This window comes from Colobus angolensis, unplaced genomic scaffold (assembly GCF_000951035.1).
Source record: "Colobus angolensis palliatus isolate OR3802 unplaced genomic scaffold, Cang.pa_1.0 Scaffold33, whole genome shotgun sequence".
NCBI classification, from domain to species: domain Eukaryota; kingdom Metazoa; phylum Chordata; class Mammalia; order Primates; family Cercopithecidae; genus Colobus; species Colobus angolensis.
In genome coordinates, this window is record NW_012116599.1 from 5,070,490 (window position 1) to 5,098,119 (window position 27,630).

General features: G+C 39.0%; 1 protein-coding gene across 1 annotated transcript in view; it reads left to right on the forward strand.

The window, feature by feature from the left end:
- Window positions 1-27,630, forward strand: part of NYAP2 (neuronal tyrosine-phosphorylated phosphoinositide-3-kinase adaptor 2) — a 244,853-nt gene that overhangs the window by 208,101 nt on the left and 9,122 nt on the right. The window contains exon 5 of the mRNA XM_011951926.1: window positions 9,768-9,977. Coding sequence (XP_011807316.1) covers window positions 9,768-9,977 — 210 coding nt within the window. The remainder of the gene's footprint in view (window positions 1-9,767; window positions 9,978-27,630) is intronic.

Consider the following 27,630-nt stretch of genomic DNA (forward strand, 5'->3'; position numbering starts at 1 on the left):
CCTGGGCTTTCTTTCCAACTGTATTTGAAACCATGGAATCTCCAAATGACTGAGCTGTTGTTCTTTCTCTATACATATTTGAAGAGAAGGCTTCCCTTGGATGTAAGAATTGACATAGCTGACCCCAAATAACAGAGTTTACACAAGAGAGAAAGAATAATGAAATATAAAAAAATGCCCCCGCTCCTCCATGCTTTTCCGTGGTGGAGGCCCAGGGCCTTTGCCCTCTTTTCCTTAGAGACTTGGAGGATGGAGTCATAGCACTTGCCTGGGCTTGTAGGTAAACCTCTCTGTCTGGCTCTAATCAGCTCCAGAAACCACAGTTTTAAAATACTCTGTGATATTCAATTAGAATATAGGTCAGGGTGACTGGTAGAGTGAGAGTTCTAGATTTGTATAGGGAGTACCCACAACTAACAAATGGTGGTACTGGAAAGAAAGTCAACGTGAGCTCTGTGTAAGAGCTTTCTAGAAATTAAAGATATTCAAAATTGAGCCAAGTTTTCCCATGGGGTAGGAAACCTTGGTCTTCCCTGGAGTTATCCTCTGAGAGGCAGGACAACCATCTCAGTAATTACAAACACACACCTTACCTTGAGTGAGCTGTTACAGGTGGTGATTTCCAAGGGCTGTTTCAGTTCTAAAATTTGATGACTGAATCTAATACCCATCTGATAATGCAACTTAGTTCAGTGCCTCCTTTAGTGCTTTAAATGTGTTGTCTTTTCTGCTTAATTAATTTGCCTTGATCACTTCCTATTCTCATTGTTCAGCAGTTGGAGTAGCATGCAGTATCTTTGATCCTGTTGATTATGCCAATATGAAGTAACAACTTGGAAGCATTCTTTATGTCCATAGGAAGCTCAATTGCTCATCAGCAACAGAACTTTGGCCTCTTAAAGGCACAATCAGAGCCTATATTTTGAAACCAAGTAATCTCTATGTGAGATTGTGACATTTCAAAAATCACATCAGTGGCTCATGCCTGTAGTCCCAGCACTTTGGGAGGCCAAGGCAGGTGGATCTCTTGAGGTCAAGAGTTTGAGACCAGCCTGGTCAACATGGTGAAACCCCATCTCTACTAAAAAAATGAAAAAATAAAAAAGTTGGTGTGGAGGTGGGCACCTGTAATCCCAGCTACTAGGGAGGCTGAGGCAGGAGAGTTGCTTGAACCCGAGAGATGGAGGTTGCAGTGAACCAAGATCGCACCATTGCACTCCAGCCTGGGTGATAAGAGTGAAACTCCATCAAAAAACTAATAATAATAATAATAATAAAACAGCAGTCATGGACCACACATATAAAATTTTTATGTAAATCATCTGAGTCATCTACATGTTCATAGAAGCAATTAAATGAATGACAGTTGATTCCCTTTAAATATTGCAAAAATAAATAAATAAAAGGAGAATAGAATCCTAAATTTTCCCAAGTAAATGATGTGACTGTTCATATTTCCAAATAAAACTCAGTTTTTCAGGCAAATTCCTTGTTTTTTATGTCCTATTAATAACAAGTGGTAATTGTGGAAACATTTATGGCTTAAGAAAAGACAATTTTGACAACAGCAACTAACTCATGTTCTCCAGTTATTGAGGGCTATTGGTTTATGCTTGCTATGCATGGCTCATGTGCAGGGAGACATTGGAGAGGTGGGTATGAGCCAGGGATGGGATTAGAGCCAGAAGCAAACAGTAATAAGCTATTATCCTGGATGAAGCAGGCATGCAGTTATTCATCCCATCCCTTCAATTTCACTGATGACTCTATTAGATACTGAGTACCAATGTGAAAGATATAGTCTTTAGTCTAAAGCTTGTGATACAGTGGGGGCAACAAGATATATAAATCAACAACTGGGAGTGATAAGTGATGCCAGTGACATGTTACATCAGAGCATAGGGTGCCATGGAAGGCATAGGGTGGCTCAGCAATGACACAAAGTGTTAATGTAATACTGTGTTTCATTAGGTTGCAGAAATGTAGTTTGGTTCTGTACCTCATAAGTACCCCCAGCAGCTACCATATACACAGCTACTGTACCAAGGGCTTATGACCGCTGGAATTAAAACCAAGGCACCCACATGTCACCTTGATCCAAAGAAACTGCAGCCTTGGCTCCTCACAAATCTTTTATTATTTTTGTCACATTGTCCCTGGTCCCCATGCCACCTAGTAGTCCGCCTGTCCAGGTACAGACCAACAGATCAGGGCTTACAATAAATAGGACAGGTGCAACATTACACTTTGTGTTATTGTAATTGCCAAGGTGAAAGTACTACAATATGGCGGGCTCCGAAGTCACTTTCTTTAGGGCAGCCCAAGCCTGATATTAACCCTTTACTCACAGCTTTAACTCGAACTAGGAAAAGGAATCAGGAGAAGCCTTCCTTGAATGACAACACTCAAGTTAAGTATTCCCAAACTAGAAGACCTGGCTAATTAGCTCATAATTTTGCTTCGGAGGAGAGGTGTGTCAGGCTGAAGAAAGAGCAAATATCAAGAAAACAACTCATCATCTCAATTAAAATAGGTAATGGAAAAGAAATGTTGAGAGCTGCCAGAAACTAGTTTACAAAAGGGCCTGATGTCTTAACACAAAGCACTGGATCTTGGTTCTAAGGGCCTTGGGGAATCAGGAAGTAATTTCACTGGAAAATAAACAGAAATGGATCATGACAGGAGATGGGCAGGTAGGGGCTTTTGCCTTAATACAAAGAAGAAAAGTGAAGACAAGAATAGAGTCAGGATGGTGGTTAGGGGAAAGTGTGGAAAAGTATTATATGCTTCTGTTTCCTGTCCAAATCCCAAGACTGCTAAGTTGTAGGTACTCTCCATGCTAGGGATGACAGTATAGATGATTGCCAAGTATCTCCCTAGCGAACCTGTAAGAAGGGTAATCTATGTCACTAAGAAAAACAGTAGGAGAAAAAATGATTGTTAGCATTGCTGTGTAAGGAACTTTAAATGCATTATCTTGTTTAATCTTCACAGGAACACAGTAACAGCAATTATTATCTTTGTTTACAGATATGGAGATTGAGGTTCAGGAACCTTGACTAAGGTTAGGTAGCAAATACATGGCATGGGCAAAATGCAAAGTGGAAGTTTGTCTGGCTCTGAAGACCATGACTTTTTAGCTAGAAGAGGAGCAAGTTTGGAGAGAGAACAGTGCTGCCAATTTTAACAAGTTGTACCCCCACCCAGGCAGTCATGTGCAAAGGCTCATTCATGCTATATTGTTTTGTTCCTAGAGCCTAAAAGAGATCTTTAGGTGGTGAGGATTTATAAGAATCTTCAGCACTCGTTTGTTACTGAGTGAATCAATGTTGATGAGGAAGAGCGAATGAGAGATTCTGGTAAAACCCACTAATGTATGGGGTCAGACCTAATGGTAAAATCCATTAGACCCAGGAAACCAAGTCTTTCTAGGTGGCCCAGGATCCAGGGCACATATGGAGAGGGTGAGAGACAGGGAAGAAGCCAGAGAGACAGAAGTAGACCCACAGACACCATAGAGAGGCAGGAAGTGGGAAACTTCAGGGTTAGCTGCATGAGGTGTGATGGATTAGAATCCTGGAGGGGATGTTTGCTCAAAGACAAATTGCTCCTGGTCTTACCTTTCTTCTGTTTCCTTCTTCGGTTTAAACACTGTAACAAATTTAAGACAATGATATACAAAACATGCAGTCTGAAATACAAGTATAATAATACATCCATTTTTGTAATAAATTTAATTCAAATTCAGATTTCAATGTGAGAATTAGATTTTAGAGCAATAGTCAACATTCACTCATTCATTCACTACATAGAGGATAGGTGCGTTCTACGTGGTTGGCACTGTGAGCTACATGCTGGGGCTGTAACTGTGAACACTCAAAATAACTCAGATTCCACATAAAGCTTTACCACAGTATGTAAGATTGATTTTGTTCCAGAGAGTTTATGTTACTAAAATCAATTTTGTTTTCAACAGACTTTAAAAAGACATTGAGATATATGGATATGGATAAATATGTCCTTTTCCTCTGAATAGGTTTCCTTGAGTTTTCAATATATCTTATTTACATATTATGTATTACAAGAGTCTAATTGTCTACTTTCAATTTGTCTCTTTTCAACAGCTATTTTGAAGATTTTCGTATTTATTTGAATTAGAAAACACCTTAGTTAGGAAGCGGTTCTTGAATACACACACACACGAAAAACAGATTTATTCCCAAATAAAATTCTCAATAATACATTTATGATTTTCTTACAGATTTTTTAGCTCTGCTTTCTATTTAGGAGGCAGACATTAAGGTATACAGACACAGGTCTGAGTAGTACCATTTCTTTAATCCTTTTGTTCAAGTTTCTCTAAATATACCTGCCAAAATTTACTGAAGACTAACCTCTGGGACTTGAAAACAAAGAAGAAGAGAAAACACACACACACGAAATTCCTTTCCAAAGCTGTAGGCTTTTATTTAATTGAGGCTGGAGACCTAAGTGACACTCCCTGGTTTGTTTAAAATCTGGAAGAGCAAGTGGGCTGAAGCAGATGGGTCGTTAGGCTTTGAGGCTGTGACGTTTGGAAGCTAGAGTTACACTTTCTTTGAAGCTGTGAATAAACAGCTTGGGAATAGTTTATAATGTTATTTTCTGATACTGGTTTTATTCCATTTGTCTCAGGACACTGAAAAATAAGTGTTGGTTAAATTATCTTACTTTAATTATTAGGCGGGAATGTATTGCCTTTAAAATATTTTGACTTCTCAAAAAGACAAATACTGTATGATTCCACTTACATGAGTTACCTAATATAGTCAAATTCTTAGAGACAGAAAGTAGAGGAGTGGTTGCCAGGGGCCAAAGGGAGGAGGAAATGAGGAGTTATTATTAAACAGGTATAGACCTTCAGTTTTGCCAGACAAAAAGAGCCCTGCAGATTGATTATACAACAAAATGAATGCACTTTACACTAGTGAACTATGCACTTAAAAATAGCTAAGATGGGAAATTTTATGTTATGTGTATTTAACTATATTTTTATAAGAAATTATGGTTAAAATAGCACTTTTTATATTGTGTATTTTAATACAGTTTTTTAATTTATTTTAATTATACTTGATGGCATACATGTGCAGAACGTGCAGATTTGTTATATAGGTAGACACATGCCATGGTGGTTTGCTGTGACTGGCTTATTTTATTTAGGAAAATGTCCTTCCAGTAGCAATAAACCCTTATGCTAGCATGTTCCAGATGTTCCTTTTTTTGTAAGGCTGAATAATACCCCACTGTATGCCTGTACCATGTTGTGTTGACCGAGTCATCGATGGACGCTTCGGTTGCTTCTGTCTTATAAATAATGCTACCATAAACTTGGATGTACGAATACCTATTTGAGCTCCTGATTTCAATTATTAGTATTATTGTTATCTGAGACATGGTCTCAGTCTGTTTCCCAGCCTCGACTGCAGTGGCACAATCTCGGCTCACTGCAGCCTTGACCTCCCAAGGCTCAAGCAATCCTCCTACTTCACCTTCCCAAGTAGCTGGGACTACAAACTTCCACCATCATGCCCAGCTAATTTCACCTTCTTTGTAGAGACAGTGTCTCGCTATGTTGCCCAGACTGATTTGGAACTCCTGAGATCAAATGATCCTCCTCTTTTGGCCTCCAAAGTGCTGGGATCACAGGTGTGAGACATTGAACCTGGTCCCTGCTTTCAATTATTTTTCCATGCTTTATTTTTTTCTGCAGAGTACTGATTACCATCCAAATGCCCTCCTCCTGCCCCCAACTAGAGATGCAAATTATTTCTATTTGGTGGAAAGATGACTCTAAAGGTTGTAATGGTATTGCCTTAAGGGCATTAACCAATTTTATTTCCCCTTCCTTCCTTCTTTATTTTCTTCCTTCCTTCCTTCCTTCCTTCCTTCCTTCCTTCCTTCTTTCCTTCCTTCCTTCTTTCCTTCCTTTCTTCTTTCCTTCCTTCCTTCTTTCCTTCCTTCCTTCCTTCCTTCTTTTTGACAAAGTCTTGCTCTGTTGCCTAGGCTGGAGTGTAGTGGCTCAATCTTGGATCACTGCAACCTCCACCTCTGGGGTTCAAGTGATTCTTATACCCCAGCCTCCCAAGTAGCTGGGATTACAGACACCCGCCACTACACCCAACTAATGTTTGTGTTTTTAGTAGAGATGGGGTTTCCCCATGTTGGCCAGGCCAGACTGGTCTGGATCTTCTGACCTGAGGTGATCTACCTGCCTTTGCCTCCCAAAGCACTGGGATTACAGGCTTCAGCCACCATGCCCAGCCACAACCAGTTTTATTTCTAACCTAGCAATTTTATTCTAACAGTCTTTTAAAAATGTCTATAAATACTTAGGTCCTCCAAATGCTCTTTGGACCAGCTTTACTATCTTACTTGTTTCATCATTAATGATTAATAAATCTCTGAAACATGTTTATTCCAAAAAAATTTAGACTTCTTATACTTGATTTCATTATAACTAAAACAAGTTTATATACAGGCCCATTTAAAAACCTGAAATCTTTCTGAGACTGTTATGGAACTACCCTCCTGATTTAAGTTAATCTCATATAATGTTTTTCATGACATGTATTTACACAACTGAATAGCATCTTAGAGCTGAAAGAGACTATAGCAATGTAGAAATAAATGAGGATCAAACAAAAGAGACAGGCAAAGGCTATTTATTCAGAGCTTGCATTTGGCAAAGACTCAGAGGCAGGCAGAGGAGTAGGAGGGCTTTATGGGGGAAAAATGTTCAAATAAATTTGGCCTAAAACTGCCTCCATATGTAATGAATTGCAACCTAACTTAGTATGTAAATAAACTACAACCTATCATAAGAGTATATTATTGTAACAAGTAGCTGAGTCTTGGCCAATCACAGCAGCCAAGTTTTCAACCAATCACAGACTGCAAACTGTCAAAACATGTCCAAATAAGGTGAAGGATGGCTTGTAATCAATCAGGATATTTCTATATGTTATTTCTTTTTTCTTTTTATAAATATTGCCTGACCAGATTGCTGGGCAGAGATCTCTGAGCCTTTACTTGTTCAGGGTGCTGCCCAATTAACAAATCCTTTCTTTTTCTCAAATGAACTCTGCTAAATTAAGTTTGTCTGAAGTTTTTCATTTATCAGTAACAATGAAAAGGCTTCAAGTGTACCTTTATTGGGGACTGTTAACTTGGGGAAGTGGCAGGTGAGCACACTAGAAATGGGGCATTCTCTGTGATTGGTTAAAGGTGTATATTTACTTTTCCTCAGTTGTTCCTAAGTTGGAAACTGGGCCAAAAATTGGGGAAGCTAAGTTGTTACTCATGTCTTGACTGTTTGAGGTCAATTTTTACATGGGTGGTTGTTTAGCTTTTAGGATTATTTCCTAGAGATGGGTCTACTCCCTACAAGTGTGACTAGTACCTCATAGGTTGACTTCCGAAGCTAGTTACTGTGGATAATAGGCTAGAGTTCTGTTTCTAAATGTTATCTGGCAATTTTCCATTTGCATAAGACCCTTAGTGATTATCTAATGTAGAAAAATTAAATAAACTCATAAAGGCTAAATGACTATGTTTAACTGAATACTACTTTTTATGTGTCTGGCACTTTTTAGTTTTCAAAATATTTTAAACTGTAGAATATTATAAGATTTTTAAAATAAAATCAAGGAAGTTAGGTAGGGCTGGTATTTTCTTTGTTTTGTAGGTAAGAAAAATGAGGCTCCCCAAAAAGTGACATGGGTCACAGCCAGAGCTGCAAAGCTGAGGCCTCTGAGATTCCTGAGTCGGAATGCTCAATGTATGACAGTCTGTTCTGTTTGTGTCCCACAGATTCAGATAATGGTGAACCAAAGTGTGACATCTGTGTTATCACACTGCTCAAAGTTGATAAGGATTTTAACCCAAGTGTAAAAAAATATCAGATTTTTAAAATCATTTCTGTGATTTTCTAAAAAATTCCTTATTTGAATTAAACTGTTAACCTGGGTGAATTTTACAACTTGTGGTTATTAGATAATCAGATTTTTGAAAATACTATTAGCTCCATTAACACACCTATTATAACTTGATTTTCCAGTTCTGTCAGGAATGTTTCATTTCCTACACAGATCAGAAAGATGTGTGGAGAGCTGAGAAATCTGCAATATAAATAAATTAAAAATTCATTGAGCAATATGATAGGTGGTGGAGTGAACCACTTTTTAAAAAATTAAAAACAAGCAAAACCTCAATACCTACCTTAAAACAACTCAAGGCCTTTGGGAGGAGCAGATATATACAATTATAAAGCAAGGTCAGTGCAGAGATGACCATGACCCTGCAAGAGTTCTGAATGGGTGGGAGGGCTTCAGAGGATACTTAAATTGAGTAGCCAGGAGTGAGTAGAGTTAGTTAAGCAAAGAAAGACCAGACATAAGGGCATCAAAGGAGGGGTGGTCACAGCTGTAGAAAACAGCACTGTGTTTACTGGGGTTGGAGTGGGGAGGAAGAACCTACAACCAATGTAATACAGGGAGGTTAACGGGGAACGACAAAGCTAGAGGGGACGGAAAGAGCAAGAAGCTGGAGATTCTTGCCGATTATAGTAAAGAGCTTAGACATTCTATGGGCAACAGGAGGCTTCTGAAAGGATTTTATTCAGGGTTACATTATGATCAGACTTTCATTTCCAATAGATCATTTTGGCAGTATAAGGAACTTATGCTTTGAGGAGTCAAGGATAGAGTCAGGGACAAGTTGTAGTAAATCAAGTGAGAGGATTAGAGCTGAACCAGAGCAGTTGAGGTAGACACGAAACAAAGTGGAAGAGAAGCGAGAGCAAGACATCCAGAAATAAAATCTGCAGAATCTTCTAATAGATTTGGGGATTAGCACTTAAAGAAAGGGAGAGACATGCTTCTAGCTTGGATAGTTGGTTGGACAGAAAGAACCAATAGTTTAATACGAAATTATCAGTTCAGTATCTGAAATGTTCACATGGGGACTCCAGATGGATTCACCTAGCAGGCAGTTGGGTAAATGAATCTAAAGATAAAAAGAATGGTCCAGGCATCTGATAAAATATTTAGAAATCACTAACAATTAGGTGATTGCTAACTGAATCCTAGAGGACAAAAATCACAGAAAGAATGTATGTAGCATAAGCAGCACAGTGGCTAAGCTAGCACCTAGGAAACGACCAATGTGCCAGTGATGCATGGAGGATGAGATGACATGAATGACAAAGGAAAGGTGTTAGATATAGAACACAATGCAGGAGGAAGGACCATCCATAAAATCAAGAGAATTGAAGATATAAATTAGTGAGTAATCAAATAATTGTCAAATGGCTGATAAAAAAGGCTTATACATTTACCAAATAAAAGGCACTAGGTGATGTTATCAGGAGCAGATTGGATAGAATGGTTTGGCTGGATTTTTGTAAAGATTAGAAAGTAAAGAGAGTGAGTGTGAAGTGCTCTTAAATAAGTGTACTCAAAGATGAGCACAAGGGAAGAGTTACTAAAGATTTGTCGAGGTACTCTTTTTCCAAAAAGAACATTGTATTTCTCAGAGATACTACCTTACACAACTCAGAAAAAAGGCCCCCTGGAGTCTATGTTTCTGTTACATTTAGATGTTGTAGTTTCCGAGTCTGAGTTTCCAACAACATATTGAGACGATTTTAGAAAATCACACTAATTTTTTCAAAGTAATTTAGGAAGAGCTTTACTTTTGTTTAACAGAATATAATTCTGGTTACTACACAGAATCAACAGAGGAACTGAAAGTCCGAAGCCACAGCACGGAGCCATTACCAAAGTTGGACAACAAGGAAAGAGGCCACCATGGGGCGTCTTCCTCCAGAGAGCCTGTCAAAGCTCAGGAATGGGATGGAACACCAGGGCCACCTGTGGTCACCAGTAGACTGGGAAGATGCTCTGTGAGCCCCACCTTGTTGGCAGGAAACCACAGTTCAGGTAAGGCGGATTATGATCTCCCAGATGATAATTCCTCCTGTCTCTAGAAACTATTTTCATGCAGTATCACTTACAGAATTATCACCACAGATATCTCTGTCTCCACACAGAGAGGCAACACAAGTAGCCATTCACATGGGTTACGTAAAGGAACATAACAATATATTGTACCGCTCGAAGGTACAACTATTTACACAGGTGAAGGATACCTGAATAGTGCTTCTTGGAGCTATGCAAGACAGCAGCCTTGAAAACTTAAAAAGTTTTGTACTAAATTTCTTAAAAAATATCTAAAGGCCTCATCGAAAGCAGTTTTAACTTGTGAACTTTGAGTAATTTAGAATTTATGCTTCCTTTGCTTCAAAAGTACTTTAGGCAACTGATAAAAAATGAACAAAAGTAACACTGAGAACAGAAATGTAACAAAGATAATCTGAAAGCAGTAAAGAAAGTAGCTATTAGAAGGCATCTGAAATGGTGAGCTGAAGATGGTAACTGGGCATTAGGAATGGCACTAAATTCCCAAATCTAAGTCAAAGGAAATGTAAAAGTTTTCATCTAATGTACCTTTAAATGTCACAAGTTAAAATTAAAATCTGAAATGCAATTTTACATGGTTAATAGGTAGATATTATTAAACATCAACTTTTTAAAAAACAGAATATGTTTACTTTGAATTTATTGATCTATGTGTTGGACTCACAGAGTGCTGTCAATTGAAATAAACAACAAATAATCAAGGAACCTCCTGTAGTTTCATGTTTCTATTTCTTAAGAGTGTTAGAGCTCTAAAGAAAAGACCAATCCTTTAATATTCTTTTCAGCTCTGATACTCATCTTAGAAAGCAATTTACATGAATTTAGCTTGTGGCCTCTCAGACAGTCGTGCACAAGTTAAAATTGGAATAGACTGAATGGTCTCTGCAGTTGCTGAGGGATATTCCTGGAACAATACCCAGGCAGGAGCAAAGTACTAGCTTCCACAGACTTAACATGTAACTTGAAGCTGTGGTGGTAGAGCCATAGCACATATATGGATAACCAACTGTAAAGCATGAGTTAAGATTTGGCCAAAGGAATACTATATGAATTTAACAGAAATTTCAAAGTATATTTTTGATAGTAAAGTATAAATTGCTATAGGTGTATGGAAAGAAGATATTTGTGCACTTTGTCACAAAAGAAACAGAGAACAAATAGTTGGGTTTTGTTGTTGTTGTTTTGAAATGGAGTTTCGCTGTTGTTGGCCAGGCTGGAGTGCAATGGTGCGATCCTGGCTCACTGCAACCTCTGCCTCCCGGGTTCAAGTGATTCTCCTGCCTCAGCCTCCCTAGTAGCTGGGATTACAGGTGCCCACCACCATACCCAGCTAATTTTTTGTATTTTTAGTAGAGACGGGGTTTCACTATGTTGGCCAGGCTGGTCTCAAACTCCTGACCTCAGGCGATACACTCATCTCAGCCTCCCAAAGTGCTGGGATTACAGGCTTGAGCCACTGTGCCCAGCTCACAAATAATGTTTTTATGGGAAAAAAAGTCACTTCCCCAAAAAACTTTGACATCACTATTTAATTGAGTCTTATGCTTAGTTTGGGGCTTATTAGTAGTTTTAAAGAATTATCAAAATTTGTACCAGTTCTATAGAAAATATGTGAACAATATACACTTCTATTGTGGCTAGATATATATTTTATAAAAATCAGAAGCATTCTCTGGGTTTCTATTATGTTACAGCCACTGTTCTACGATCTGAGAGTAAAAGGACAAAAAAGATATCCTTATGTTTAAGTGCTCAAAGTCTAGAGCAAGACAGACAAATAAATAACTGCAGTATACTGTGTGTTTCAGTCAGGATTCTCTAGAGAGAGACAGAACCAATAGGATATATAAATAAAAATATATAAAGAGATTTATTATGAGGGATTAGTTCACATAATTATGGAGGCAGAAAAGTCTCATTATCTGCTTTCTGCAAGTTGTAGGCCCAGGAAAGAAAATGGCGGAGTTCTAGTCCAAGCTCAAAGGCCTGCGAACTAGGGGAGTCAATGGTATAAGTCCCAGTCTGAGTCAAAAATCCCAAAAGCCAGAATGCAGATGTCCAAGTGCAAGAGAAGACAGATGTCCCAGCTCAAGAAGAGAGAGTAAATTCGCCCTTTATTATCTGTCCCATTCTTTTCAAATCCTCAACAAATTGGATAATGCCCACCCATCTAGGTAAGGGTGATTTTCTTTACTTAACGGAGAGATGCAGATACTAATCTCTTCCAGAAATACCCTCACATATACACCCATAAATAATGTTTTACCAGCTATCTGGGCATTCCTTAACCCAGTCAAGCTGACACATAAAATCACATGTGTTATATAAAAATATGAATACTATGGGAAACAGAAGATGTCTTAATCCATTTTGTGTTTCTGGGTACACCAGGCTGGGTAATTTATAAAGAGAATACATATTATGAGGCTGGGTAATTTATTAAGAAATGAAGTGTATTTGGCTCATGGTTCTGCAGGCTGGGAAGTTCAAGAAGCATGGAGCTGGCTTCTGCTCACCATGAGGTTGGGGCTTCTGTACTGGGTTGAAATGTGATAGAAGTTCAAAGAGGAAGTAGATATGTATGAAGAGGCAAAACTCACCTGGCATCTGGCTTTATAAGAACCCACGCTCTCAGGAGCCAGTCTAGTCTCACCAAAGTGAGAACCCACTCACTACCTCAAGAACAGCAGCAAGCCATTCATGAGGATTCACCCCCATGACCCAGACCCCTCCCACTAGGCCCCACCTTCCAACACTGCTGCACTGGGGATGAGATTTCAACATGAGTTTTGGTGGAAACAAGCTATTTCCAAATCACAGCTGAAGAGAAATCAGTTAGTTCTTCCTGGAACAATGTGATTTTAGCAGCAGTAATTGGGGGTTTTTGGTGGATAAAATACTATTTGCTTGAAGAAGTAATATGTGAGCTAGAACTTGAAACAAAGAGTTGCTCACCAGGAAGATGAAGAAAAAAGCCAGCCTTCTGGATAAAAACCTAAAGGTCTATGGGATAGAACAAAGTATGTTTGGTATAAAGGATGAGGGAAGATTGAAGAAACTGAAAAGGTAGGTGGTGACAAGATAGCAAAAGTCCTGAAGGACCTTGTTATTAATTAGAAAGCCTTTCAACTATGAAGTATAAATTACCAGAGGCTTAAGCAATAATAGCCTTTGTTTGCATCCATAGCATCAAGCCTCGAGGTAGGCAGTTCCAGGTATTTTGCAGCTGTTCAGGGATGTCAAGGACCCAGGAACTTTGTATCCTTCAATTCTTCTGTTCTGCTACCCTTGATGATAGTTTTTATGATGACAAAGCTGATGAACTACACAATTCTGGGCATCATACCTCAGAAGACTCTCCATTTCATCTAATTGTTCAGAATTGGGAAACATCTTCTCTGGTCCAATCTCTGAGTAAAGGAGAAGGGGATTTCCATGGGCTTGTAGAGAACCCTTCTTCCGCTAAATCAAGAGTCCTTTGCCTTCCATCTGGAAATGAAATCAAAAGCCTATTAGCAGGGATAAAGGGGGAATGATGTTGCATAAGCAGTAGACGGTGTCTGCCATGTTGTTTTTAAGTTTATGTGGTGGATATTTTGTAGTTATTTACTATTTTTTTTTGAGACGGAGTCTCGCTGTGTCGCCCAGGCTGGAGTGCAGTGGCGCGATCTTGGCTCACTGCAAGCTCCGCTTCCCGGGTTCACACCATTCTCCCGCCTCAGCCTCTGAGTAGCTGGGACTACAGGCGCCCGCCACCACGCCCAACTAGTTTTTTGTATTTTTGGTAGAGACGGGGTTTCACCATGTTAGCCAGGATGGTCTTGATCTCCTGACCTCGTGATCCACCTGCCTCGGCCTCCCAAAGTACTGGGATTACAGGCTTGAGCCACCGCGCCCGGCCTATTTACTATTTTTTAAAGATAGGAATAGTGTAATTCAGTTTACATTATGGAACACCCAATGATGACTCTGTGACTTTAAACCTGGGTGATTGGGAAGTCATTTACTGAGATAGAGACAGTCAGTGTGAGATGTGGAGCAAGGTTTACAAGGGAAAATCAGGACTTACATTTTGACCATGTTAAGTTAGAAATGCTCTGGAACATCAAATTGAGATGCCAGTAGATTGTTCAGATTATAGGTCTGTAGCTAAAGAGATTGAGTGGCTTCAAGACTGAGACTAGACTCCTCTGGCATGGTTAGAACAGTAAGACTGGATAAGTCTAAACTAGGAGAGCAGGAAATTCAGATGACACCCTGGGGAAATCCAGACATTTCAAAATGTGGGCAAAAGAAGAAGAACCTGTGAAAGAATTAGTTCATAATTAAACTTTTCTGAACACTTAGTTACATATAAATTGATAAACATGTACCGTATAGTGTCTTTACAGTTTGATATGAATATTCTAATAAATTCAGAATGTAAACAGAATTTATACCATACTTTCACTGTCTTCCACATCAAAACCCTAAAGCATCTCTTTTGGTTTACAGCACCTAAAAACTGCCCTCCTGAGTTTTTTAGCGCTGTTTGTAAAGCTGGAAATTGTCTACTGACCAGAAGAAATGACATACATATTTTGAGTCCCTCTGATTCTTTATCTTAGAAGGAGGTAGACAAAGATGGAAGAAGAAATAACTTCTGTCAAGTTTTAAATAATGAGATGGTTGTATTCATATTAGAAGAAATGCAAAACAGAGCGGCAAGTGTAGAGTTACATATATAATATCAGTGCATGCCAGGTGCTTATGTGAAAGCGAAACTCAAATTAATGTTACCATTACTTGAACCTCTAGTCTACCCTTCTACTACTTTTCAGGAAAGAAAAGGAGAAAGGGAAAAATGTTGTGTTGTTAGCTTTTATTTTTCTGAAGAGAAAGAACCTAAATGGTGCCAGTTCTGAACTAGAAAATGCCATAGTTCGACTGGCAAAATGTAGAGAGTATCTGAAGTTCACACTCACCTTTGGTGTTTTTTTGTTGTTGGGTTTGTGTGTGTGTGTGTGCGTGTGCGCGCACGCACGATGGAGTCTTACCCTGTCACCCAGGCTGGAGTGCAATGGCGTGATCTCAGCTCACTGAAACCTCCACCTCCCGGGTTCAAGCGATTCTCCTCCTTCAGCCTCCTGAGTAGCTAGGATTACAGGCGCCCACTACCATGCCTGGCTAATTTTGGTATTTTTAGTAGAGACGGGTTTTCACCATGTTGATCAGGCTAGTTTCGAACTCCTGACCTCAGGTGATCCACCTGTCTAAGCAGCCTCCCGAAGTGCTGGGATTGCCCGGCCACCTTTGGTGTTTTATACAAACCATGCGCTACTTGAATATTCATCAGTGAGATGGTCTTTGTCCAAAATAAGCAAGTAGCTACATCAAGAGGGAGTTTTAGACTATCTGTTTTGGAACAGAAGACAATGAGTCAGTATTAACTGTTTCTCCTTCTTTTCTTTACACTGCCTCATCATTATTGCCTCCTCGTCCCTGGATACTCAACTTCATACCTCACACTAGAGAGGAAAGAAAATTCAACATATAAACTCCTCCTTTCTCTGTCAACTTTCTGCTTCTGCGTCTATCTCTCTCTGTCTCACCTCCACACTAATATACATACAAACTTCTACCAGTCACAGACTATTGCTTTACCAAAAGTAGTTTAGCCACTTGAAATGGTAGTTCTTAACAGCTCTTTTGAGGAATGAAGGAATTGCTGAAGTAAAGCAAATGTGTCAGGAGATCTCAATTCTAATTAACATTACCACTGGTTGCTGGGGTACTTTATTAAAGTCACTGTTGTTTAGTAAATCAGAGATTCCCCAGAGGGTGATTCTTGAAGGCAATGGAGAACTGGGACCCAAATGCTCATGAACATAATAGGAAAGCATGAGGAGATTATAAGAGTAAATGTAGTATTGACAAAAACTCAGATTTCAACCGTTGAACCCATTAACAAATAGTTTCCACACAGCTAGCATCTGACTGTTATGGTTTCTGGGGGTACACACACTTACCCTCCATAGGCTACGTAAAATACAATCTCTGACACTCAAAGATTTTACTACGCTTCTTTATGACACAGAACTATTGAACACAAATTAATTAGGTTATAATTAAATGTATTATTTTTATTATCTACTGCTTACTATACATTAAAAATCATTCAGAGAACGATTAATTAGTGTAGGCTTGAAAAATGATGGAGAGATTAATGGAAGACATGGAGTCTTAAGCCAGGATTATTCCAGATCTTCTTATAAATCATTATGATTATCAATTGAGTGGAAAGAGAATTTTCCACATGGGATGAAAAAGGTGAAGAGACACACCTGCCCTGGCTTGGCCCCGCCAGGCCACCCTGACAGAAGTGTTTTTGGAAGTAAACTCAGCCCTTGACTTATGAACAAAGTGGTATCATACCCACACGTGTACATAGACATATATAGGCACACAGGGTTTAGAGTGCAACATTTAAATCTAAACCAGAATGAAAACCCTATAAAGGGAAGGAGCAACTATATTGCAAAATCCTTGGCTTCTGCGTGTTCAATTTTCTGTGCTTCTGCTGTTTCGAAAAGGTCTGAGATGCTAATTGAGATGCCTTCAGGGCAGACAGGTATCATTAGCAAGTGAAGCGGGAAAGATGCCTTTCTTCATGTATTTTCCTTATACATGAAGCACATAGAAATGTACTTCACTCCCACAAAGGAAAATGTTTTTCCCACTTTTCTTGAAACTTGAAGCCTTTTTGTTCTAAGTTTTATGTTCTCACATTTGTTAGGAGCATTGCTAAGGAGAAATATTTCTCGATTATAAGGAGAATCTATGCAAGCTGATGCACCTCAGGACTCAATGATGGAAATGCACATGACCTGGAAAGCACAGGGGCACCCCAAGTGGACAAAAGCTACTCAGGGCCTGCTGATGCTGCCATGAGAAATGCTCACCCAAGGTTCCCAGATTTTATTGCTATTATGTGAAATCTCCCAACTTTTAAATGTAGTTCAATTTTTAGAAAACATTGAGTAGAATAATTCACTTCTTTTAGCTGGGTAAGACCCGAAGACCCCACACTTGCATTTTCTGGTTTGTAAAATCAAGTGGTGACCATTAAGTTGAAGCATGGATTTGACCCTGTGGCACACAGAAGCTGCTTTCTACTGGAAGCAGCGGGTCCCAGTAGATAACTTGCCCTCTTGGCTTTTATTTTCCAGAAGCTGCTGCTCCTGGACAAGGAAATGCTAGCAATAGGAACACTGATAAGAGAGAGACATGCAGCCTTTGATGGTCAGGGAAGGAAGGGGGAATTCCTTAGCACTAAAAGAGGAACAGAGGTTTAGAATTCTATGAATAGTGAGGACCAGCAGCCTTCATAGCACCTTGCAAAATGGCATGATCTCTAACTGGTAGAGAAGTTGGATGGGATAGAGTTTGCATAGGCTGGGTTTTATGCACCATGGTTCTAACCTTCAAAATATGGAATTCTGTACTTCAAGGGACTCTTTGTGCCTGCACAGTAGACCCCCCTGTGACAACCAGTATGAGCTAAAGAGTAGGAGGACCATATTATATATTCTGCTCTGCAGAACAGTTCTGGGACTTCATGACCCATTGTAAGGAAGCATTTTCCATCATCATTTATGATTCAGTTCTTCATATCCAAGAGGAGTCTTGTACACACAAGTTCAGAAAGGTGAAAAGTGAAAAAACAGATGCGGATTTGATTTCATTTAAAGAAAACAAAAAAATGCCATTTCTTGCACACCATGCTTGTAAATTCTATACTAATTATAAATGCATGCATAAGGTATAATGTAGTGATTGAGCACCAAATGGTTAGGCAACGTGCAAATCTGGATTTAAATCCTGATTCTATTTTGTTGAAGACAGTGAGAGCTCTGGCTCCAACATGACACTTTACACACCCAAACCATGGTTCGTAAGACATTTGCAGTCATAATTCATTTGCTGGTCACTACCTTAAAGATTGAAGAGATCACAGAGACCTTAAGGGGTTATTCAAAGGCTCAAAAGTGGAGACTCGGGAAGATGTGGCAAAATGGGGGCCGTTTACAATAAACAACAGAGCTGGGATTCAGGAATGGAACTGCAATTGAACTCAAGAGTACAGTCTTTGAATACTGAATTTCTTTCAGTTGATTTATAAGAAAGATGATTTTCTCTTGAAATTTCTAAAACATATTTCCTGTACTTTACTTGATAACATTGAAATGACTGGCTCACTTTGCTGATAAACTTCCTGACAGCAATAACTGAAAGCTTATTTCAGTTCATATTTATGCTTCAGCCTTCATATCCAAGAAGATTCCCATGCACACAAGTTTAGAGAGGTGATAAACAGGCAAGCCATGCAGAATTGGGCAGCAGGACTGCGAGCTGAAGAACAGTACTCATGATGGTCCTTCCTGGTAGACCATAATAAATCGGCATAGTTTTCTTTTTTTAGTGTGTAAGTAAATCATACTTGGCAACAATATTAATGAATTAATATTTTGGTGTCAATTATTTGATGAAATAACAAAACACTGCTATGACCCACTTTCTCTATCTTTACAGAAGAGATCAAGTAAATCTCACTGTGTAGGTTATGATAAGGATTAAATTAAAAAATGCGTGGAAATGCTTGGTACAAAGCCGGTTTGTAATAGCTAGTAGACAAACATTTATTCTGTTCCCATTCAATTTTACTGGAAAAATGCCTGTGTTTTTCTAGGACCAAGACTAGATATTTTCTTTTGAAAATCAGCACATTGCAAATTATAAGATATTTCTTTAGCAAAACACAATATAAGTGGTTATGAGGCTACTGTTAGTGCAACAATGTATGCTTCATTGACTTGTGCATTTTTCGACAAAGATTTCTGGCCAGTGTGATGACCCTTTTTGGATTTCCTTGAGTCTGCATTTATAGATGGAATTTGGAGGAAGAATGAGGTGCAGGCCTTAAGACTCAGTTGCTGCATTGTCCACAGTTATCAAAGAAGTAATCCTAATCTCTCACAATGCTTCTGTTCTGCTTAGAAGCAATGAATAGGATTTAAAACCAGGTTGTCAAGGATGTGGGAATCACAAGAAATATTGATATCTGCAAATGTATACATCTTCTCTAATAAATATCCAGCCTGAGATTCATTCATCTGTTCCTTTAGTCATTTATTCCCTTTGTGTTTATTTTCTAACTAAAATTTCTTCAACATCTACTTTGTGTTGTGCTGGGGAGGATGGGGAGGACAGGGATATATATAATATACCCTAGACTCATATTCTAGCAGTTAAATCAGAAAATAAAACAACTGATTATTCCAAAGAGTGTTATAAGTAAGCCAAGCACAACTGGCCAAAGGGAAGGCCATTCAAACAAGTTTCCTGGAGAATGTGACAGTAAATTCGATACTAGTATGTTGAGTAGGAGCCAGGCAAATAAGAGAGGATAGAGTGTTTCCTGCAGCTCACTCAGGAGTGTGGATAAAAACTTTGCTTTTAGAACCTGGTTAATATTCAACTTTTTAATATATCTGCATAATTTCTAAGCTGTGCCTTCTTTTCTTTCTTTCATTTCTTCATGTGGCCCAGCTCCTTCAGGACGCCAAGGTTGATCCTAATGGTCCTAATTATTCTCCTCTCCCTGTATTCATGCCCTTGGTAATGTGCTTTCATAGCTCTTTATCAAGAAGTCAAGTCAATTTCGTATCCCTTCAATCTGGACTGGCCTTGAGTCTTGCACTGACCAACAGAGTGACATGGAAGTGACCGTGTGTCAGTTCTGAGCATTGGCCTCATGAGGTGTGAATGCTTTCATTGTTTTTTTCCAACCCTGCCACCACCATGTGAACAAGCCTGGGCTCGCCTGTTGGAGGATGAAATACAATAGAGGAGAACCCCCCAAAATGTGAGAAAGCACAGCATGGTATAGCAGAACCATCTACTTGACCCACGTTTGACTAGAGATGGCATGAGTGAGCCTGGCTGAGACCAGAAAAACCACCCAACAGACCCATAGACTCATGAGCAAAACTCAGTGAGTGTCATTGTAAGACACTGAGTTTGGGTGTGGTATGACACAGATACCATGATCTGTCTGTATTTTGCTATTTGTCTTCCAAGTGAAAATTCTTTATTGCTTTATTATTATTAGGTAATAGTATAGTAGTATAATGACAGGTAAGTAGAGTATGCTCATTGACAAAAAGTTAAAGTAAAAAATGAACCTCTACTCGCCCGCCTTTTCCTTCACCATCTCACTTTAGGAAGTATTTATTGTGTTAAACCATCATGTTTTCATAGTTTAGGGAATGAGTATTGATAAGGAGTATGAGTTCTCTGTTATATTCGTTTTTATTATGCAACAGGAATAGCAAACCGATCTGATGGAGTTCGGGTGTTCATTGTAATTTAGACTTCGCTGTAGGCTGTTCTCTAACTTCCGGCTTGGCTCCACTTCAGCCCCAGGCAGCTGTGAACTTCCAGAGCTACGACCCTCAAGGCTGCCTTTCTGTGCAGTCAGATCATGCACCAGAATACAATTCTCCACATCTGTTCTCCTTTCCAGTTCTAATTGGGTGCTTGGTGACTTCCCCGGGGAACATTTACCCGGTTCTGCTCCCTGGCTCTGTTCACTGCTTTCTCACTCTGCAGTTTCATTCTCCCTTTCTAAATTCGAGGAGCAAATGTGTAACAGAATTCTCATTTGGAGGGACCTGGGAGGGTACTGTAAGCTGTATCCCCAAGAGTTCCACTTTTATTTCTCTGTGGAAAACTGTCACTTCTGCTGGCTAGAATGCGTGTTTATCAGAGAAAGTTTTATTTGAATTTCTCCTGATACTGGTAGTATGGCTTTGAGAAACAACGAGAAAAGGAGAACTGGGAGGGAGTTAACCATTTAAAACGGTCAAAGCCTGTCTTTCTAGAGTTTGAATGTAAACAAACAGGGTACAAAATGCAAAAGGCTAATTACAAAATAATAGAAGATAATGACTCTCACATTCCAAGGCAAAAAGCTTGACTGCAGAAACAGAGCTTGCAAAGGAGATGATCAAAATGAATACTGTTGTCCTTAACTGAACCCTCATTTCTAGCCTAATAAAGTAGTTAGAGGCTGAGAGAGACAGAGACTGGATATTAGAGAGAATTTCAGATAGACTCTGTGTGTGGGGGGTGTGTGGTGTGTGTGTGTGAGAGACAGAGGAGACAGACACACACACACACACACACATACACACACACAGAGAAAGAGAGAGAGAGGGAGAGAAAGATGTGTCCATCCCAACAGAAGAGGGGTGAGAAGTGTCTCCCCCAGTGGAAAGTCAAATACGATACTTAAATGGAACCACTCAGAAAACTTGATATTGTTTCTAACAGTTTGAGGGACAGAGTGAAAGAACAAAGCACAAGACTGGGTGAATGGTCTATGACCACAGAGAAAGTTGCTTAGCAAGTAACTGTTCGGCCGCTGATGGTGGGTTAAAGATGTGTATGAAGTGTGTTTTCTATGGATCAGATTTGGTCCTGGAGAGGAACCTTGGAGGTGGCCTAGATCAGGAGAGTGCCCAGGGCAGCTAGGACTCTCGGGAAGTGTTTCAAGGTGCCCTACAGGATATCCAGTTCCCCCCCAGAGACATAGAGTGAGCAACCATGGTGTCTCCAGGTGAGAGATGGCCAACCAATCAGAGGAGCCCTTCAGGGACCCTGGAAAGCACCCCAAGAAGACAGAGCTTCAGTGTCAAACACCTTCCCCAGCGAGATGGGGAGAGATGCTAGCCCGTGCCAGGCCCTTGAAGAACCTTTCCTTCCCCCATCTCTCCTGCTCTCTCCTGTTTCTGCCCAGATGAGAGCAGGCATTGTGGGGACCAAGTTGGGAACAGAGATGGAAGAACAGGGAGAGGAGGCCGAGACAGAGGCCATCTCTTCTGTTTGCCAGGAGGTGTCCAAAAGTGGGCCAAGGGAGAAGTGTGCCTTTGAGAGAATGTTCATAGTTTTGATTAATGTAAATAACTGGGCACTTAAACTATTACTTCAATAAGACTTTTTGTAACTTAAAGAAACTGAAAGATTTGTAATCATCAAAGTGAAAAAAAAAAAAAGTCCTGGGACTCAGTAGAGAGTTTCTCTAAAGCACAAGAAAGACCTTCGTCCCCTAGAACAGGTTGGTACAGCTCTGGCTTCCGGGGAGAAAAAAATTAAACAGTTTTCTGATGCATATAAGATCCTGTATGTTCAAACAAACAGTTAAATTGACAAGTTTAAAGAGAACAGACTCAGGTATAATTTTTAAACATTGCTTTAATGTTACAGCAGATTATATATAACCTGAGTTGCGGAATTTAAGTTTATTACCTTTGTGGGTTATCGGTGACCTGTTTAAAAGAATGCCTTATTTTTATTATCCCAAAACTTTAAAAATGCCTTTATGTGTACTTTCTCATTTGTCTTTCACAAAAACCTGTGCATAAGTGGGCTGGTATCATTATCTGACATTTTTTTATTTTTCTTTTTTTTTTTGGTGATAAAACTGAGGCTCAAGAGAAATCAAGTCAATTGCCCAGATTCACTGATAAGTAGTAGACTCAAATAAAGAAACGAACTTTGGGTTTCTGACTCCTACTACAGCTCTCTTCCCATGATTTAATTAGGCTGGGTTTCTCTATTTCCACCTCTGTGCTCCCAGGTTTATTCATTTATTCACATTCACTTATTCATTCTTTCATTTATTCATCTATTTTATTCAATATAAAATTACCAACCATTGGGTACATGCCAGTGAGAGAGAGAGCCATTACAGTAATGACAAAAGTTTAAAACTGTAATTACAATTGGTGATGAAAGGAGAGTGACAGGGCGCTTCCTTTAGAGTGTGTTTCAAGGCATCCTAATAACCTGGGGACTGAGCTCTCAAGGTGAATTAGGAGGAAGAGCAATCAAGGAAGAGGACGTAGGAGATGCCAGAACCCTGTGATGCCATGATGCACATAATTGAGGAGCTAAAAGGAGGAGAGAGAAGAAGCTGAGAACCTGACAAGCATGAGGGTGAGCCAGCCATATCCATGACTTGGGTCTTACCTAAAAATGACAGGAAACCATTTATGGATTTTTAACTCAGAGCTTATGTCATCACATATACAGAGGCAGCTAATTTATGATCATCCTAAACCAAGGGAAACCGATTTATGAAGATCAACATGAACAGGCTACCCCAAATAACCTACCTTATAAATCCGAAGAACTGTTATCTCTGCTCTTAATGAGATTTCACCTTTCCTATACCTCATTGAGAGGTGTTTTTAACTGATTGTTGGTATCTATAAAAATTAATTATTGAGCACCTGAGCAGCCATGTTACACATGTGTTTTTGTTGTTTTTTCAAACATCAGCAACATTATGTATGCTTGTCTTTCTTTGGTCCAGTCGTTTACTCACTCTTGTGAGAACACTATGAGGTGACGAAAGGCTGACCCCCGCCTTCAAGGAGCTTATTTGTGCCTATGATCTCAGTTGATTTTATACAGCAAGGGGTCCTTCGTGCCTCTGATTCCATAAAACAGGGAACTAGTCCAAGTCTTTGCTGTTTAATATTTTGTAACATTTCATCAAACTTTTGTGTTCTTGTTCTCACTTTTTTTTCGAGGAAGGTGGTTAGCTAAAGTTACGGAACCAGCCTAGAGTCAAGGAATTTGCTGATATTAACTGATGTGTGTGTACATATATAAAGCCATGAGGCTACTTACAGGTTTTAAACATAAGTTTCATATAATTAGATTTGCACAGTCAGCTAATTACCTATTACCATATTTTATATATGCATTATATTCGTACACACACATATTTCCCCTTTAACTTGGTTTCTGCTAAACACATGCATAGAATATGATACTGTATACTATATAGATACCCTGAACATTGCTAGAAAAAAATACAACTTGATAGTAATTTCGTTCTCAATAGAGAAATTCTGAATTCCAACTATTCTCTGATTCTTTTGGGGAAAATAATGAGGTAGAAATCATTTGGATAATGCGGAAAGTGCCTTTCCTTGCCTTGCCTCTCAATACAAGATGAATTCTGCTTGAGAACGACGATGACAGTGTGCTGGCTCCAGTTTGGACTGTAGCATCAGTGACTGGCGTCTGTCACTGCAGGGCGGTGGCTCCACCCTATGCCGTCTCCTGGTGGAGTCCACCCTGACATTGCCCCTAGACTGCAGCTATTGGCTTCCTTTGGAAAGGCCCTGTGGAGATGCTGCACCAACAGTGTTCACAAAGAACGCCCTTTCTGTTTCGGTGAAAAGTCACAAAAGACATTATAAAATAGAAGACTCTGTCTGACTTATGCCAGGCATTTACAGAGACTAGTCTGGAAGTTTTGTAATCGGCCCAGAATAGGTAATAAATAATATGTTTATTGCCATCTACTGTCCAACATAGGAACTGCAATCCCTCAAACGCGCGCACGCGCGCGCGCGCGCACACACACACCTTTTTTTTGTTGTTGTTATGAAGCACTCAGTTGAAAACTGGTCAATGCAGGCTGGGCGCAGTGGCTCATGTCTGTAATCCCAGCACTTTGGGAGGCCAAAGTGGGTGGATCACAAGGTCCGGAGTTCAAGACCAGCCTGGCCAACATGGTGAAACCCTGTCTCTACTAAAAATACAAAAACTAACTGGGCACATGCCTGTAATCCCAGCTACTTGGGAGGCTGAGACAGGAGAATCGCTTGAACCACGACCCGGGAGGCAGAGGTTGCAGTGAGCCGAGATAGCGCCACTGGACTCCTCCAGCCTGGGCTGCAAAGCGAAACTCCATCTCAAAAAATATAAAAGAGAACACTGGTCAATGTATTTTAGTTTTTTTTCTTGGAAACATAGGGAAGGTGAAGAGATGGAGAAACACGGCTTTTTATCCATGTGAAACATACAAATCATTTTTTAGAGTGGCCTCATTCTTTAAAATATTATTTAGAATAATTCAGTCAATAAATGCTTAATGAGTCCTTATTAAGGATCAGTTATCATGTTACTCAGGGAAATATACTGAGGAAAGAGATGTGGTTCCTGCTTTCAAAGAGCATGGAGTTTAGTAGAGGAGGAAAGGGAAGGAAGGACCAAGTGTACCAGGTGGAGTGAAGTAGCATGTTTAAAATCCTACAGTAAGAGAAAGCAGGGAGCTTAGGATAACCTGACGTAGTGTGCTGGGGTCAAGACTACTGATGAGGCTGGTTGTATAAACTAAGCTGTGTGTACCAGTGTGAGGAAGTGGTGTGTAATTTATTATAAGCAGGGAATCTAAAAGATCAGATTGACCCCTGAGCAATAAAAACCACTAACACTTCTTGCGATTTTAGTACATTCTTTTTGCCATGGAAAAATCTTAACATTTATTATCTTACTGAATTCTTACAGCAATCCTGTGAACTAGGTACCATTATTTCTCCCATTTTATCTGTGAACAAACAAGTGTAGAGAGGTCAAGCAAATTTCTCCTGGTCATTCAGCTAGGAAGTGATGAGAGTTTAGCAGACCTTGTGAAAAGATCTACCTCTTTCTCAAAAGCTCCAGCAGAAGTATGAAAGCCACTCTCATTGACTGACTTGGGTCACATGTCCATCCCTGTACCAGTCAATGAGACCAAGGGGATAGAATGATTGATTGGATGAACTTGAGTCATGTGGCCACTTCTGGAGATAGAGTTGAAGTCAGTTCTTACTATAGAATCATAAGAACTAAGATAACTGGTGATACTGTTCTCTGAAGAAAAATCAAATTACTATTGCAGAAAAAGAGGAAATGGATTTTAGACAGAGAAAAATGACAAGTGACCATTAACCCTCATAAATTTTTATTTTTAAATAAATTTTGATGGGTGTTTAAAAACTATTTACTACCAAAACTTTTATCAACAGCATTAGAACATTTTAACAAATAGCAAACTTGAGTTATGCATAATTCTGTCAACATTGTTACTAAAAAACAAATACACAGATAAACAAAAACAAAAATGCGGACCAGAAAAGAGTAAAAGAAATGGCCCTTAATAAACTAGCTCATGATTAATCAAGAGTAACTTTGAGGTCATTCAATTATTTTAACAAATTTCATTTACCAGACTCAAAGAATCAATGAATAGAACCTTGAAATTTGCTTCTTGTTATGGATGATAAAAAATCCCCCGAGAGTTCGTATAACTTCCCTCAGGTCTCATGGGCAGAAAACAGTGTTTCTTGGATTTTGCCATAGAGATTTTTCCAGGAAAGCATTTCCTAAGTGGTGGTTTCCAAATCCCTTGAAATTTTCAAAGGATTTTGCATGTTCCTTGTGCTTAAACATGACATTTTCCTACATTTTATTGATTTAAAATACCCAACTGGCAAATTAATTGTATAAAAAGTTACCTTTTTAATAGAGCTCTTTAGAGACAGACTGTGTAAAGTAACGATTCTCAAACTCTGGCCTCAGGACACCTTTTGTTCTTAAAATTATTGAGGGCCCCAAAGGCTTTCCTTTATAAGAATTAAGAATAATAATATCTATCATATTACAAATTAAAATTGGAAACTTAAAATATTATCTAGTAATTAAAAATTTAAAAACAAACCCGTAGTATATTAACATGAATAACATTTTTCTCAAAAAATAACTACTTTCTAAAACTATTACAAATGGTGAGCAGGTTGAATTCGTTTTACATTTGCGAGAATCTTTTTAATGTCTGATTCAAGAGAACATAGACAGCATTTCTTATCTATTTTGGATTCAATCTATTGTAATATTTTGCTTTGATTAAATATATCATAAAAATCTGTCCTTATACAGATGTGTAGTTGAAAAGGGAGAAATACTTAAATAGCTTGTTTATATGATTGTGGATATTCTTTATTAATACCATTCCAGAACTAAATGAATAGTAGTTTCTTAAAGGTTAGTGGCAATGTTAGCTGTATATCAATAAACTCACCATGCTGTCTTACATTTAAATCTATTGCTCTGTCTTGAACTGTAAAATGCAGTGTTTTACTCATCATGATTTATAACATCGTGCATTTAGAAAATAGCAGTTCATTAAGTCATATGGATCTTCCATGTGTTGACACATTTTGTTATAAAAATCAATAGATCACATTTGTTAATATCACTAGTGAACTCATAAAACTAGCCTTTAAGTATTAGGATAATCTCAGGCTCACAGTTATGGGTAAAAACTTTTTCAAAATTTTAATTTTGGCTTGAAAGCTCAAATTTAGTATTGTCGACAGATGCTGTCAATTGCCTTCTTTGAAGAAATAGACTCACTCCATTCATTTTCAAAAAAAAAAAAAAATCTGCCAAATATCCAAGTCTATTTGTTAGTAGAAAACAAGTACTTACTAGTATAGTTTAGTGCTGCTCCTTTGATGTGTGAAAGTGGCAGCCGATTTATCCATTGGTTTGAGACTTTCAATGTATTTGTCAGTACAGTAAAAAAGCAAATAACAGGCCGGGCACGGTGGCTCAAGTGTGTAATCCCAGCACTTTGGGAGGCCGAGGCGGGTGGACCACGAGGTCAGGAGATCGAGACCATCCTGGTTAACACGGTGAAACCCCGTCTCTACTAAAAATACAAAAAACTAGA